At 43.3% G+C, this 17,049-nt stretch overlaps 1 protein-coding gene across 2 annotated transcripts in view; it reads right to left on the bottom strand.

The window, feature by feature from the left end:
• ZC3H14 (zinc finger CCCH-type containing 14) overlaps positions 1 to 17,049 on the bottom strand; it is a 319,723-nt gene that overhangs the window by 232,128 nt on the left and 70,546 nt on the right. For both annotated transcript variants that reach the window (XM_078660018.1, XM_078660019.1), the window contains exon 5: positions 14,586 to 14,775. In XM_078660018.1, coding sequence (XP_078516144.1) covers positions 14,586 to 14,775 — 190 coding nt within the window. The remainder of the gene's footprint in view (positions 1 to 14,585; positions 14,776 to 17,049) is intronic.

Raw genomic sequence — 17,049 nt, 5'->3', positions numbered from 1 at the left:
CTCCCTTTTGTCTCCTCCTCCGTTCTGAGGAAACAATCGTGCTGTTCCGAAGCATCCGATTCCTCAGCAATTGGTAACAATGTGGCTATGTTCAGAGTACTGCACCTTTTGATGTGCACATGGCTTGCTAGTAGCGTCAATTCATAACTGGACAGTCGAGCACTAGTTAAGTGCTGTGTCTTAGTCCTATTTAACAATGTGTCTACTGCATGCGGGACCATCACGATTAGTGTATTGTTCATTACTAGACCTGCCGACTGTCGAATAGAAACAGCTGCTGCTGCTGTGGCCCTTAGACAACTTGGCAATGCTCGTGCTACCGGATCCAAAGTTGACGAAAAATAGGCGCATGGCCGTTGTCTATCTCCGTATAACTGAGTCAGCACAGACAATGCACAACCCTCCTTCTCGTGGACGTATAATGTGAAAGGTTTACTGTAGTTGGGGTTACCTAACACAGGGGCCGAACATAATGCTGTGCGTAATTCGAGAAAACTTTTCTGACACTCATCGGACCAAGGAATGGGATTGGGTGTATTTGTACACGTTAGTGCCAATAAGGGTTTGGCTAATAACGAAAAATTTGGAATCCACTGTCTACAGTATGATGTAATGCCCAAGAAGGCGCGTACTTCTCTCTGCGTTCTTGGCACATTTAATTTCGCTATTGCCTGAATTCTTTCTGGGGTCAGTTTCCTTCCCTCCTTCGATAAGAGATGGCCTAAGTAGGTCACTTCTTGTCGGCAATATTGGAGCTTGGAAAGTGACACCTTGTGATGTAGATCACATAGATGACGCAGTAATTCGAACGTGGCCATTTTACATATTTTCTCAGTATCCGCGGCTATGAGCAAATCGTCCACGTACTGTACGAGAGTGGAACCTTTGGGCATAACCATTGCGTCGAGCTGGCTTTTCAGAGCTTGACTGTATATTGAGGGGCTCTCACAGTAGCCTTGAGGAGCGCGTTTAAAGCGGAAACTGCGACCACCTAAACTAAAGGAAAAAATATCCCTGCTTTCCTCAGCAATCGGGATACTGAAGAAAGCATTCTTCAGGTCAATCACCGAAAACCAGGATGCAGAGGCTGGAATCATAGTCAATAATGTTGTAATGTCGGGGACAACTGGGAATTGTGGCACCACTATCTTATTTACTTCCCTAAGATCAATCACAAATCTATACACAGGTGGCTGAGAAGGGTCAGTTCGTTTTAAAACAGGCAGAACAGGACTATTGCAAACATTTCCTCGTGTTTCCTCAATTACATCTTTCTCAATCAACTCGTAAACAATCGCTAGCAAAGCTTTTTCGCCCTCATTGGATATTCTGTATTGGGGAATTCGTGGCATTTTGACATTTGACTTCAATGTTACAACATATGGTGGAATTTCTAAAAGACCTACATCATTCGGACCAGTAGCCCAAAGAACATCCGGAAGGAGTGCCAATTCTGCTGGAAGCGTATTTCTCGACAAATACATGGGAGAAACCACTTTACCTAACGTCAGTTGTACTCCCGAGGGAGAACAGTACAAAGTTGCATACAATCTTTTTAGCAAATCTAATCCTAGCAAATTTTCACCACAACCTGTTGTCAAAATAAGGGGTGCTTCGAATTCACAAGGACCAACAGAAAGAGATAAAGGGTCAGAAATCGGATTTCTAACCGGGGCGCCAGAAAAACCTACGGAAACGTTCATTTCGCCAGACAAAGGTGCGCCGGGGAGTTTGGAGTGCATAATAGAACTCTTTGTAGCACCAGTATCCAACAGAAAAGGTTCTGACACACCCGATGTAATCACCTCAACGTAAGGTCCATTCTGATCTACTGGAACTGAAACGACTCCCTCTCCTTGTCTAAGGCTGTCCTAGCAATCGTTATTCTCCCACTGCTCATTTTCTGTGTAATACTCATCGACGTAGTATTGAGCTGTCCTGTCAGGTACGTTATTTTGCTGGTCAAACCTGTTCATAGAGTTTTGTGGTGGAAGGGGACGTGCGTCCTGAGGGGTGTTTCCACGCCCTCTACCTCTGGGCGCTTGCTGACTACCACGACCTCTTACACCAGAAAATTCGTTTGTTCGTTGTGGCAGGGCAGGACAGTCATATTTGTAATGACCTTCTTGTTTGCAGTATAAACACTGATTGGGACCTACGCGGTTTTGATTGTAATCGAATCTCTGCAAGTTTCTCTGAGGCTGCTGAAAAGTGTTCCGGTAGTGATTCGGACCATTATTATTTTTATTACCACCACCACGTGGAGGATAGGCTTGCTGTAGCAAAACCTTCGTTTTGAGTTCTCTAGTTTTCTTCTCTACTTTGTCTTTCTCATCCTTGTCTCTATTCTCGTAGTACTGTGCGGTAGCTAATATCTGGGCTGAAGATGAGACTGCCCAAGAACTTTCTGAATCTTTCAATTTTCTACACAAGTCTGGAAATAGATTGTGCACAAATTTATCGACAAACAATCTCTGGCCACCTTCTGTGGTCATATCTTGACCGCTGTGGTCAATGAATGTTTCTTCAAATCTGGTGAAGAAATCTGAAACAGTTTCTTCTTTCTTTTGCTTGCATGCAGATAACTTATCCCAATTTACACGTATTGCAGGCATTATTGTCTTCATGTAATCTACTATCCTACCAGGTAATTCCGCTATCAGGGGCTCAGGCTTGGCACCACCAACTTGTCGTGCATCTGCAACAGTGATATTAGCCCATGTGTCACCTAATTCCTGGTCATGATCTTCATGACGAATTTTTCCCCATAAAGGGTGCGGAACGACGTTCCCGAATAACATATCGATATCTGCTAAATTCATAATACATGATCCAGCAGTTTGCGACAATTCTTTATAGTAGCCTGCAGGATTTTTACGCGGATCTGGTAGCGTTTGTTTGAGTGCTAAAACTTCAGCTCGCTTCCATGGAACATGTACCCATACTCGGTGAAAGTGGGGCAGGACAGGTGGGACAGCTGTCGCGTCACCCTCTCTCCACTGTGGGGGAACTTCTCTCATAGGGTATTGTCGTGCCTTTTTCCTACTAGATGCACTAGATTCTGATGGTGACCCAGAACTACTTCCCTTACTTCGATATGATAATAGCATTTCAACTGCTTCTTCCACCTCGGGACCTACAATCATACCCAGACTAAACTTAAACCTTATACGACACATCTCTTGTGGGAGGCAATCCTGATCATTGTCTTCTAAATCTTCGCAAAGAAAAACACACATCTGTTCGAACACATATCTCTGTGTCGCTGTTTCCCATTGATGGAAAACTTCCATGACAGACTGTAAATCATATTTTGCAGTGTCCATGACCCATCTCCGAGCTAAACTATTCAGGGAATCTCTCTCTTGATAATCGGGCAGTTGACTTCGCAACTGTCTTCTTCCTATGTTAGGGGTCGTAGCAGGCGACCCGAAAAGGGGTAAAAGAAGATTAGTAACAGTACTGGCCATTTTCTGCCGAAGGGAAGGTGAAACGGAAGAACAAACAGATGAAAGAACGGGGTGAGGTAAAGCGGATGCAGAGATGGCAGAAGAGGTATGAGGAATAATAGATGTGGTACTAGGCAAAATCATAGAAGGGGCATTTGTAGAAAGTACAGTAGGCAAAATCGTAGAAAACACAGGAGCAACAGAAGTGGTCGGTGGGCCTGGAGGAGGCTGCACCGAAGAAGTAGGAGCCAGTTGAAGAACAGCTGGTGGGTGCTGTGGAAGAGCCAGAGGCGCAGCTTGTGCAACCAAAGGTTGCGGGGGTGCTGTAGCATTCTGCGCATAGGGCGGTGGCGAAGTTAACAATTGCGACATTAATTGGTCTTTTTCACGTTCTTTTGCTGTCCCTTGCTGAAGAGACGGCAAAACTGGATAGCACTTATCTATTGCCATTTTACGTTGCCTGTGCAATTGTTCATTTATCTGCTCTTCCTCATTATCTTTAAACTGCACGGCAGCTTGCATTACTGAAAGTCCCTCTTCTCTCTTATTTCTCTTAGCTAATTTAATTTCTTTTTGTTTGGCTTCTTTGCGCCATATGCGGAAAGAGTCAAACATCGCCGGCCGGGCTTTCTTTTTGAAGAGTTTAACTTCAAGGTTGTCTAAAATTTCAGAATCAAAGCTACCATATTGGGGCCATTTTAAAACACCATCTTTCCTAGTGTATTTAATCCATACCTCGTTGTAAACGATGGGGCCTACCCCATGTTTAACATACAGCTCGTAAGTCGGAGTTCCAACTGGAGGAACCGGACATGAGTCCTCCAATCGGGAGTCCCTATTATTACCAAGACAAAACCAATTCCCGAGTCTAAGACTAGGCATCCTTTCTCTCTAGTCTAGTTCCAAAACTTCAAAGGATTTATCGATTACGATATTTCTCGTGAAAACACGAGTCCTTCGGTTATGGTACTTGCAAGAACCAATAAAAACCTTTATGTATCTCTAAGATATCACAAAGTAAGTCCAACTAAGGACTAGGAGACGCTCCACTTATACTTAACTGAAAATTATCGATGGCTTCACCAGAAGACTCGTCTCAGCGTTTCGCTCTACCGAAAATTTCAAGGGTCCAACATCAGGGCGATAGCCAGGGCAGCAGTCCTTGTAGCCGTCGAGAAGCGGGGAACCTCGCAGTAAAGACCTTCGGACCACGTCGACATGCAGGGGTCGATGAGGTGGTGGGCCCTCCTCCGGAATTTTCACACGAAGCTCCTCACGATCTTCAGGCTGATTGGTACCACTGGAATCGCCCCAACGCTGGGCGCCAAATGAGGTACTGGGTTTTTAAGAACCGGTACAGAACCGGTAACCCAGCGGTGCCAGGGGATCAACACACCAGAGACCTCAGGTTCTCCTGAGTCAGACCCACAGAAACTTCAGAGTCTTCCAGGTGAAGTCAAAGATTCGTTTTATTGGCTGCAACCAAGGTGACAGGGTCCTAGAAGTACAATACCAGTATATTCAGGAGACTGCACACTTTCACTAAGTTAGGCTTCTCTTCTTATACACAATATTTACCCTTTGGCGAAACATTCCTTGGGTGCGTGGTATTTCATTTATGGTTACTGATTACAAAAGGAAAACAGAGTCATAATGACATGTACATATTTCACGTCGTGCTGCCCATAACAAATCATCCGGCAAGGCCCAACATTTCATCAGATATCGCTGGACCCCTAATAAAAATGGTCACCTCCCCACCATAAAATAAGTGAGGAAAAGGAGTGGAGAAAGATGTGAGCGAGATATGGCAGGTGTGCGCGCTGAAATGGCTTTATGGCTGGTTGGGCCTAGATACTATCTTGCTTGGCCACTGGGAGGGAACTGACCTAACGAGCTCGGCCTGGGGCAATGGTTCTAACTTGTACTGGGGTCAGGAAGAAGTCGATTAAGGAGTATGTGTCCTTGTGGAATCAAATTCGACTGGATTAAGGCCTATGTAGAGGGCAACATGCAACTAAGGGTTCAGAAGGTAAATGACGATTTCGAGGTGAAATTGTCGCTCGAATATGCCGAAAATACATGTACTTGATGTACTCGTCATTTCCGGTCTTTTGATACCAGATTCGTCCTGTTTCGACGAAGTTTTTATTCTCGAGTCTGGTACTATTACGGATCCATATTCTTCAGAACCACAGAACAAAGACACGGACAGCGGGCAGGAACGAGGACACGGACAGCGGGCGGGAGGGGGTCGGGAACAAAGACACGGACAGCGGCCGGGAACGAGGACACGGACAGCGGGCGGGAGGAGGCAAAGCCAGCCTGTTTATCGGCGCCGCGCGCCCCTCTGCAGACTCCCCCTGCTCCCCGCTGCCCTTCCCACGCACGCTGACTAAAACCGAAACCTAATGCCTACCAGACACAGTCACGTGAACTGTTCACGAGGCGCGCGTCGTGATCCGATTCTTTCTGCCATGCTGTCTACGGCAGAAGCTCACGCGCGCGACCTAATCCTATTGCAAAATGCTGCGCGTGGCCAGCTCTTGTCTCCACTCGTTGTCGGCTGAGCCGACAGCTATAGTTCTCGCAGCGAGACGCGCTTTCGCTAAGGCGAGACCTAAAAACAACAGTTGATGGACAGAATGCAGAACAATGTCATACATTCACCCCAGTACAGAGATCTGGGCCTAAATCCATCGTTTTTTTGCTCACCATGCCATTCCAGTTTGAACCCAGCCATATGCAAATCAGTCTTGACCCTGTGCCCCATGGGAACAGTCCAGCCCGAACTGCCAAGCCAGGTCCTCCCTGGACTGGAATCAAGCATCCAAGGACCGGTTTCGGGCTTTCAGCCCTCATCAGCCTGAATAGCTTGATTCCAGTGGCGTAGTGAGCACGGGACCCACGTCTGGGCATACCCTTCCCACATAGGGTGAACAGCAAACATACACAAGATGATGGACGGAATGTTGCACAATGGCAAAACATTCACCCCCAGTCACAGATCTGGGTTGAATCCATCATTATTTTGCTCACCAAGCCACCCCAGTTCAGATATGGCCATATGCAAATCAGTCTTGACCCTGTCCCTGCTCCTGCTCTCCTAGTTTTGGAACAGGAAGCACAGCCAGACCCCACTGACGATCACAACTCGGTGATTAGTCTGAGCTCCGCGACACAGCGCTCAGCCAGGGGATGTAGGGATGGGCATGTTCTCAGAACAGGTAAAGTGCAAATAACTGGTTGGGGCGCCCGAGAGGGTGCAAACAGTCATCGCGCACTTAGGAGTGGGCAAACCACCCCTCCTTTGCTCAGAGAGCAGAGCAGGCCCGCCCACCCGCCTGCAAGGCAGCACGTAGCATAAAGTGATAATAACCCAAAGTTATTAGCATTTATATTTCATACTGCTCTGCTTAAAAGCAGTGGGCGACACTCTTCCGCCATAGCGGAGGAGCCGCCACTGGCCTCATAGGAGTACACGCCTCCTGACATTGCTAATTTCCCCGCCTGTCCTGGTGCCAAATGGGCCCAGGGCACAGGGTGGCATTTCCCCTGTCTGGGGAAGCCTTGGGTGGCATATCAAAGGCGGCAGAGGCCTATGACGCCTCCTGCCTTCAATTGCCGATCACTTAGTCATCCTCATTGGAGGAGGTGCCACCACCTCTGGCCGAAGCAGACTGTTTCTGCCCTGAAAGAGCATGGGGTCTCACCTGCAGGGTGTTTTAAACCGGTCTGTGGTGGCAGGTGGCACCGGTAGGCGCTACGTTTTCAGGGGTCACCTCTAAGGTGCCCTCTGGGTGCATGCGTTAATACATCCATCACTGGAATGGGCTTATTAATACGAGATGTTGGATAGCTTCAATGAAACTAGAGGTGTTTGCTATCATGTAGCTGGGGAACTCGTAAACACAAACACCAGTTTTCAGCATATATACTCAAAATGGCTTCCCCCTCCACTTGCAATATCGAAGAATCGACTTATACATTACAGGGGCATAGCTGCTCAAGCAGATGTGTCCACATATGTAGTATATTGCACCCTGCCTTAGACTTACCTATACTGCATACAGTGTCTGCAGGCATGGCACACAGAGGGTGTGCCATGTTGTGTCTTCACTTTTCTCTGCACCATGGCACACAGCAATGGCAGCCTGCATGTTGGTGAGGAGAGGTATCTCGGGGTGGCACAGTATATGCTGCAGCCCTTCGAGTCCATCTTTAGCCTCCTTGCCCTAGGTACCAGGGGACCATTTACTAGGGACTTCCAAGGGGTGCTAAGGGTATAGCCAATTGGGAGAACGATTGTACAGTTTTAGGGAAAGATCTACCACTGGGGACCTGGATAGCAGGAACCCAGTACATTCATGTAAACATTGCATAAGATTCCAGGCAAAATGTGGGGGTGTCCATATAAAAAAAGGGGCACTTTCCTACACACCTTCAGGCAGAGCTCTTGTTGATGTTACCGAAATTGGCTGAGGTATCCAAATAAGTCTATGTTAGGACCTCTACAGTATTTCCTATTAAAAAGGGGAAAGGGCAGCAGGACACCATGTTCCTTGCCCCAGTTAGTGCACAGGCAAAGTAGAACGTTATTTTAAGACTATAAGCTGATGTAATGACAGCCTGCACTTCATGGAGTGAAGGTGCGGTTGGCAACTTATGTCTGGTGGATCACAGAGGGGCCTGTATTTTACTCACACTTCATAATACAACTGTGCAATGCAACAAGCTTCCCACCCTAATCAGCTCTCACGTTCAGGTCAGACACAGAATTGTGTCAAGTGAGTGGGAAAAACACTCCAAGGCCACAGGCAGCTTGAATAGCAGAATGCAGCTCCTGGAGGGAAAGTATTCTTGACATAGCCCTTAGTTATATTGTATAAGAAAAGGAGCAAGAAAAAAAGATTCAGAACAAGCTTGCGTTCAACCCCAAAAATCCATAAACTCCTACACAAACATAAAAATTATTTGAAAAAGTCTCATAGTACACCATAATCATCAAAGACTATATATTTCTACTGGCCTTAAATTAATGTATGTAACTAGCAATGGAAAATAAATGCCTGGAGCTTCTTTGTCTTTTCACCTGTATACAGTTAGTTAAAATGGTTCGTTACAATAATTGAGCAAGATGCTACAATTCTCATTTAAAGGAAGTCCCTTTTGGGCAAAGTGGGTCTCATCAACGCAATGTGTTTTGCGGTCGCTTGCGTCCCTCAGGCACCACATTTAACCAGCAGTGACTATTATAAAAAGAAATGCAGCACCACAGGGGGCTTTGCGTTTTCAAACATACAGTTGCTTAGAAACTGTTGCAAATGGAAACAGAAAGATTTTTGTAAATCTTTTTCTGGCAAATGCACAATTCAGTTTAGTTTTATTTGCTTTTTCAAACCACAGAGTAGTTTGATAAAGGGGATTAGTTTGTTTCTAAGTGGCACATATTTTGGCAGATAAGAGAACTTTAGCAGAATGAGCAATTTTCAAATATCATGATTTACACCACATTCAAGAATATCCGCCGAGAAATCGATTTAAGCTCATTTCCCTATATCCATCAGTTAGGTAAGGTTATGTTTGTGGTATCAAAGTGGATTTCTACAATTTGGCACTTAATTAGGTAATGAGTAGGAGACAGTACAAAGAAAAAGCGAAGCTATGGATTTCAAATCAGAAGAATTAATATGGTGCTAAAGAGTAAAGAACTGGGATAGAAAGGCAAGTGAAAGGGGTCATTGACAGGACAGGGCTAAGTGGAAGACTGACAAAAGGAGACTATGTTACTTATTAGTGAATTGTAAGGTGGTCTGTACATAGCTGAAAGGAGCTTCAGAATCCGTGGGACGTGAAAAGCAGCATGTCAGAATATTCACAACACTCAAGTAGACACAGTTCAATCCCTATGGGAAAGGGTATGCACTTATGTTATTAAAGGATGAGGAACGAAAGACTCTGGAAGCTTTAGGAGTAAAAAAAAAGAAATAATCACAGCTGTTGTCATAATTACACCATTAGGGAGGTGTTAGCATGGAACAGTACTTTTGATCTGCAGAACATCCCTTCAAGCTACAGAAAGCATATCTTTGCGGCAAGAAGGAGCCAAGCATTATGCTACAGTAAAAATAGTGAAGGGACAGAAGGCAGAGCAAATGTAATTTAAATAAATGATGAAATTGGGTAACCTATTTGTATTTTTTTTAAAGGTTTCCTTCAAAGCAACTACCTAGAGGAAGGCAAGCCGTGCAGCTCAAGTTAGTTGCTCTGTTGTAGAATGTTTCAGTGTTATTTGTTCTGGAATAACAGCACCCTCCCAAAGCTGAAAATAATGAATAAAATATTAAAGTAAGGCCATAGAAGTGTCTACTATCTCAGGGGCAAATAGCTACAGAGCTAGTGAAGTATGCACTTGAGCTTTCCTTGACTGCCAAAAATCAAACCATAAACCCAAATATGTATTCTGATTGGCCATTCTTCATGCATTGCAAAGAAAAACATCACTATTGTGCAATATAATGTTTTGTAGGTCCACATTATATTACTAGTTTTGCTATCTACAATTTCAACTAGGAATAGTATCTTATTTTTCTGAACAGAAAAAAGGGGATGGCGACCATAAGCATAAAATGAACTAATTAAGGTGATGTAGCAGATGTCTTCCAGGAAAAGTTGAGAATGCTGAAGAAATTGAACACATGAATCTGAAGATCTGTAGCAAAAAGGACTGCATTTTTCACTGTAAAAGAGCAATAGACAGATGTGTGGTTTGCAGCCATTACAAAAGAGACGTTATATGAGAGGAAACCTGTGTTCATTTTATCTCAATTGAGATTAAAAAGAAAAAACACACGCACACAAAGGAGGGGGGAGTGACAGGCATCAGAAGACAATCTAATCTCAGTGGAAGAAGTTTCTGTCTTACCACTGATACTTTATCTTTCAATGACTACCAAAGCAATACTCTACATCAGGTAAAGGGTTATCATGTGGATATTATGCTAGCCCAGGATGGCACAACACATAAATTATGAAGAAACACATTCAATAGGCCTTGCAATAACTAAGAAATTGCCTACTTGGGCTACAAGAGTCTGTTTCATTGGAAATCTCCATTGTGGTCATACATATGGTTCCACAGATGAGAAGGCCATATGCTTCTTACCAGTCCTGGGTAAAAAGTATCACTTCCAACTTGTTCTTTATTTCCTGTAAATCAATGGAATCTCTGGGATGACAGTGTGGGCTGAACATCCTCATTTAGAAAAAATTATCTCCTACGGGTCCATCTGCGCTCAAGTGAAGGAAGCAAATACTCGTCCACCTTTGACAAGTCAAAAACAACCTATTTGTGGCCATTCCCATTCCACAAATATGTCTTGAAGCATCTTGGAACACATCTCCCTCCTATGACTGGTCAAGGCTAACGTGCAGAGTATGACTGTGTTTATGGCAGCGGCGGCTCCTCCGATAAGGTGGAGGAGAGTCACCCACTGCTTTTCAGCAGTGCAAAAAAGCAGAGGAGTGTTGCCCCACTGCTTTTCAGCAGTGCAAAAAAGAAAATGATAAGTGCACAATGTTATTATCATTTTATTTTTCATTTTGAGCCAGTTTAGGGTGGGGCAGGACTGGATTATCAGAGCAGGGGGAGTAGGAAATATGTGTACCTAAGTGCGCATGACTGTTTGGCTAGCTCTCTTGGGCTGACCAAATAGTCATGTGCACTTAACATGTTCTCCACCTGGCTGTATTACACAGCATTGGTGAAGAACATGCACAGACTCCCAACACCCTCTCTGAGCGCCAAACTAGGTAGCTCAGAATAACCACGACGCTGTTGCCATGCAAGAATCCTTGTCAGGAAGAGCCACAAACCATCCCTAAATTAATTTGTGCTCAATCCTTAGGTAGCTGGGCACAGAGCAGTCAGGCTTAATTCGAGACAATGTTCAAAGTTTTTGTGCAACACTTTAAACAATTATTAAGTGTAAACACCACACTAAAAGCATCCCACACAACGTTAGAAAAATAGAACTTTGTTTAACAAATAAAATAAGACCAAAACGGCAAAGATCCAGTCAGTTTAACAGAAAATATGCAATTTTAAAGATTTTAGTAAAAAATGGAGCCAAAAAGCACAAAGCGCCAACTGTGGATAGATGGTCGCGCCGGACTGGGACGAAGTCACAAGTTCAGGCTGATCACTATGGAGTGCAGACCGACTACAGGGACCCAATTAGGTCCGCGGAGCAAAGTACCTTAAATCCGGGTTTACAGAGCGTTGAGGATCTGTGGCGAAGATGGGTCGCACAGCCGAAGCAATGCATAGTTACTGAGATGCAGCTATGCTGCGATGCGAAGGCCTGCAGCATCGTCGAGAATCCTGTCGATGGGGCTTGTGATGGGAAGTCCGGCATCAGGGATGCAGTGCACAGTCAGGCGCTGCGTCATTTCCAAGGAGCGGCGAGGCTGCGTTATGGAGTTTGTCACCATCGTCGAGGCTGCCGCTGATGAGGGATGCGAGTGCCTGAGCTAAGGATGCATCGTCTGCTGCCCTGTAGTGCGCAGAGCAGCAGACATGATGCATCAGTTCTGCTGGACCCACCCAGTCTGACACCGCACATTTAGCTCACTTCCAAGGGCCGAGGACTGGGTTGACACCACTTGGCAGGGTAGACTCAGAGATGGCAGAGTCCAGGTGCAAGGTTGTTGGAAGCCTTTTGGGTCCCTAAGGCTTCACAGCAGAAGGCCAGCCAACTAGCCGGTGGAGTCACTCTGGGTTCAAGACATGCAGGTCCAGTCCTTCTCTCCCAGGAAAGAGGGCAGCGGGTCAGCTAAGCAGAGCATCAGTCCAGCAGAGTGGCAGTTCTTTCAGCAGCACAGTAGTCCCTCTTTCTGCCAGAGTATCCACAGCTCCTGGAGTGTAAAGAATAGTAGACGTCCAGTCGTGCCTTTGAGGTGGGGGGTAGGCTTCTAGAGGCATACCTTTGAAGAACACAGGAGCAATGCCCTCCTGGCCCTGGTTCCAGACTAACTACAGCGGGTATGCAGCCTTTTCGGTAGAAACAAGACACAGCCTTTTCAAGTGAAAATGGGACTGGGTCCAACTCCTTCCTCCCATTCTGCCAGTGATGGTCCATCCAGTCACACCTAAGCTCCCCCTACACCCTGTCATTTGACCCAGAGACAGGCTGCAGGCACCAAATGGCTAAGGCAAGAAAATGCCCACTTTCTTAATTTGGCACTTTCAAAACTGAAATTTAAAATCCGACTGCACCATAAGTTAGGATTTTCAATTACAATTCTGGAGACATCAAACACAAACTGGTTACCTGTTCCCATTTGAAAATACACTTATAACATGTAATAAGGTAACTCCAATGTTATCCTAATGGAGAGGTAGGCTTTGCAGTGGTGAAGAATTATTTTGAAGTTTGCAGTTCAGGATAGATAGATAGATAGATAGATAGATAGATAGATAGATAGATAGATAGATAGATAGATAGATAGATAGATAGATAGATAGATAGATAGATAGATAGATAGATAGATAGATAGATAGATAGATAGATAGATAGATAGATAGATAGATAGATAGATTTGGGCATGGTAAGAGTTTTATTTCACCAGATCAAAAGGTAGTTTAAAACTGCACATACACGGAGGCTGCAATAGCAGAACTGAAACATTCTTTATAAAGCTCCTTAAGCACTGCAGCCGCACTAGTAACATCTAATTGACAAGCCTAGGGGTTTACAAGTAAATTAAATATGCATATTGGGTATAAGCCAATCTAACATTTGAAATGAGAGAACACAAGCACTTTAGCATTAGATAGCAGTGGTAATGTGTGCAAAGACCAATGGTCAGCAAAAATAGGGGGCCTTAAGGGAAAAGGTTAGGGGGATGCCAGGTCCAACAATGTCTTGTTCTTAGCTTTGAGTGAGGTGTTAAAAAAGATCCAATGCTATGAGGCCCAGTGGGCATGGAAATTAGAATGCATGTAATCCCAATTCATGGTACAAGCCACAAGCATAGATCTACTGCAGGAAAGAAAGCGAACTTGACAGCACAGGAATGTCAGATGGTTCTGATACCACAGTTTGGAAAATTTCAAACACACCTTTATGAAAGCCCTCAATGTGAGGAAGGAGAGGGCATACCATGTATGAAGCAGAGCAGAAATCTTCTCAAGTCTCGGAGCAGTGCTGACTGTGCCCTTCATATTTATTTAGGAACAGGAGTACCTCTTAATGTTGTACTATCTGAGTTTCATGTGTTCTGAAATGTGGTGCTGTCTCCCTGGAAGAAGACTGTGTTTTGGGAGTTCCAGACTTACTCAAGATTGGGTCTAGATGTTTACTCTTTATGAGGGAGGGCCAGGAACATTTTACTTTTTCACTTCTTCTAATAGCTTTGTGTACACTAAGGTATAATTGTCAAAAAAGTGGAGTTGTGTCTGATCGTAAGACATCAGATGAAGGTGAAATGGGGTATGGACAACAACATCAGCCTTTGGCATTACAAAAGAATTTAAACTCAGATATCTGAGATGAAGACATGCAGAGTAACATCATTAGGATAGTTTGAAGAAAGCCACATGCAAAACCTGGTGGAATAGTTCAATAACAGAGGAAATGCCAAATCTCTCTGAGTTAATAGAAGAGATAGTATATGAAGATCATGGGGTCAATGTGGTTGCTTACTTTAGCAGCAGTCACTGTTTAAGCAATTAGAGCAGACCTGCCAATGTCCATCAATGTCTTATCAGACCTCTTCGTTCCCACATGACTACAATGTTCTGTTGTTGTTCCCATCAAGGAGAAATCTCCATCACGGAAATGAACTTATGTCATATTCTTAGCAGCACCATCAGTGGTGGGTAAAAGCTGCATACATGGGTAATATACATTGTGTTCTCCATATACAAAGCTCTTTTCTCCAAGCAGCTCTCCGATTTATTATGGTCTCTACACACTTTAGACTTTCTACTCAGAACTCAGTTTGGTGGAAACAAGCCAGAGGTTTCAATCAAACACTTTCTTTTGCAGTAGAGGCCCTTCACATTTGAAAACTGTTTTAGATTTTATGTTGTGTGGGTCATTACTTTGACATTTGGATCACTTGCTGTCTTACCTGACATAAGAGGCACCCTGCCCAAGAGAGCTGGTAGATACACGAGGATCGAGATGTTCAACTTGGGTCAGAGAGATGGAAAGGCCTGGATCATCAGGCATTCCATCTTCACTGCTGGCAGAGACGTTCTTATTCGAGGGCATACTGCTCTCAAAAATGATGGCATCGGTTGACTTCTGACTGTTGGGATCTACAATACCAACAAATATATTCTTATTGTCAAACAATCATAGCATAAAATACCTACAAATTAAGTGCACTGCAAAATAGACTCTAGGTTAGCCTATATATGCGGCACAGGATTGCCCACAGAAATACACTAACTTTTGGGCGAAATGGTGAGCCAAATAAGGGCGGGGCCTTGGTTTGCTAAATGCTTATTGATGCTTAAAACAGAAATGTGTTTAAGGAAACAATGTATAAGACTGAGCGGTGGTGTTTTACATTGCACATCTTGTTTGTTACAATTGCTTAAAAACTCAATAAACCTGGTTAATATATATTTATATACACACACACATATATATACATATATACACACACATATATATATACACACACACACACACGAACACATATATATCTCTTGTCTCATGGGTTGAGGGTGACCTATGACATTAAACTAATGCCGTATCCTGACAGCCTGAAGTCCGCGCCTGTTTTCATGGATGTTTCTGTATGAGCTGGATGTTGTTCTCATATATATATATATATACATATATATATATACATATATATATATACATATATATATATATACATATATACACACACACACACACACACACACACACACACACACACACACACACACACACACACACACACACACACACACACACACACACACACACACACACACACACACACACACACACACACACACACACACACACACACACACACACACACACACACACACACACACACACACACACACACACACACACACACACACACACACACACTTGACAATTGTAAAACCATTTAAGCAACTGTAAAGGCAACTGGGATCAGAAGGTTGCACCAAACAAACTGTGCAACTTAATGGTGGTACCCAAAAGCAGAATAATTAGAACTTATTCCTTTTCAGCTATACCACAGAAAAGTGCTTCAAAATATACAACACATGGAACTATAGTAGATCAAAAGGAAAATAGGACACTTTAAAACATATGTTAAACCTACCCAAAAGTGGAACAATTGTCTCTGGACTCGGTCTATGAAACCAGACCTGACAATAATGAGTATGGTTGCCAATCAAAGAGTTCTATTAGAGTGGCTGTATAACTAAGACTTCGTGGAAACTCAAATAGGCAAACAACGGTATAGTCAAGGGTCCTTTGACCAACTTATGAACAGAGTTTAATACTTAGATTACAGAAAGTTTAAACAGCTGTATATAAACAGGAGTGCAAGTATTCCTAAATAAGTGCTGGTTAAATTAATTTCCATTTATTTGTTTATATATTCAGTGCTGCACAGATCCACACTAGTGGGTCTGACGTATTGCAATTCGGGCCAAAATATTATTTTAAAAAAATATATATTTCAGATGCAGTTACTCAAGATACTTTGTTGAGTGTTGGAAGGACAATAAATTTCACCAGTCCAAATCAAAGTATGAGTGGATGAAACATGAGAATAATCATATTTATTTATTAATGGGTTTAGTAAAAGCATGGTCTGGCTTTTTTGGACCCTGGAAGACTATACAAATACTTATAAGTATATAGGTAGCCATGCTTCGGTCATTTCACTGCTTAACGTTTTATGTCCAAGTATCACACGTTTCCAATACTACACAACTTGAAATTATTACAACTGACTGTCTGTGCCATACACAGTGTGTTCATATTTAATATTTGTTTTTTTAAATAAATTGTTTGGTTAGATTCTAAAGTTCTTGAAGTAATATTTTTGCAACCTGTAGTCAAGGTATGAATTGTAGCAGAGACCACTCAGCCTTTCCTCTTTCTGACACAAGGGCAATGGAGTTTAGTGATAATAATACACGTTCTCGCTAAACCAAGGGACAGCTAGGTTTGCAGTCTGCATTATCTAAACAACTTAAATTTTCTCATCCAGTATCAATGATACTGGATAAGAATACTACAATATTGGGCAACACCCAAAGGAAGTGTGATTTAGTGGACACTTTTTCTTTTTTTAACTACAGTAATTTAGATCCAACTTTGGATTTTAAATGCTCAATTAATTTCGCTCATTTCCCTGTAGGGTGTCAAAGTAATGATTACTTAACTTTATTTTTTTAAATATTTGAAATCACATTATTGTTTGCGTTGTGTTAAGAATTTATAAAATCATAGCTTTGTTACATTCCAACAATTTGCATTATTACACAGACGTAAAAAGTATTCATGCATCGATGGAAGATATATCCTATTGAGACACATGCTATCACAGAGAAACATACAATGGATTTTTCTAATTTTTCATTTTA

Source organism: Lissotriton helveticus, chromosome 9 (genome assembly GCF_964261635.1).
Source record: "Lissotriton helveticus chromosome 9, aLisHel1.1, whole genome shotgun sequence".
NCBI classification, from domain to species: domain Eukaryota; kingdom Metazoa; phylum Chordata; class Amphibia; order Caudata; family Salamandridae; genus Lissotriton; species Lissotriton helveticus.
The sequence above is the reverse complement of the archived record's forward strand: the minus strand, read 5'-3'. Positions and strand labels throughout refer to the sequence as shown.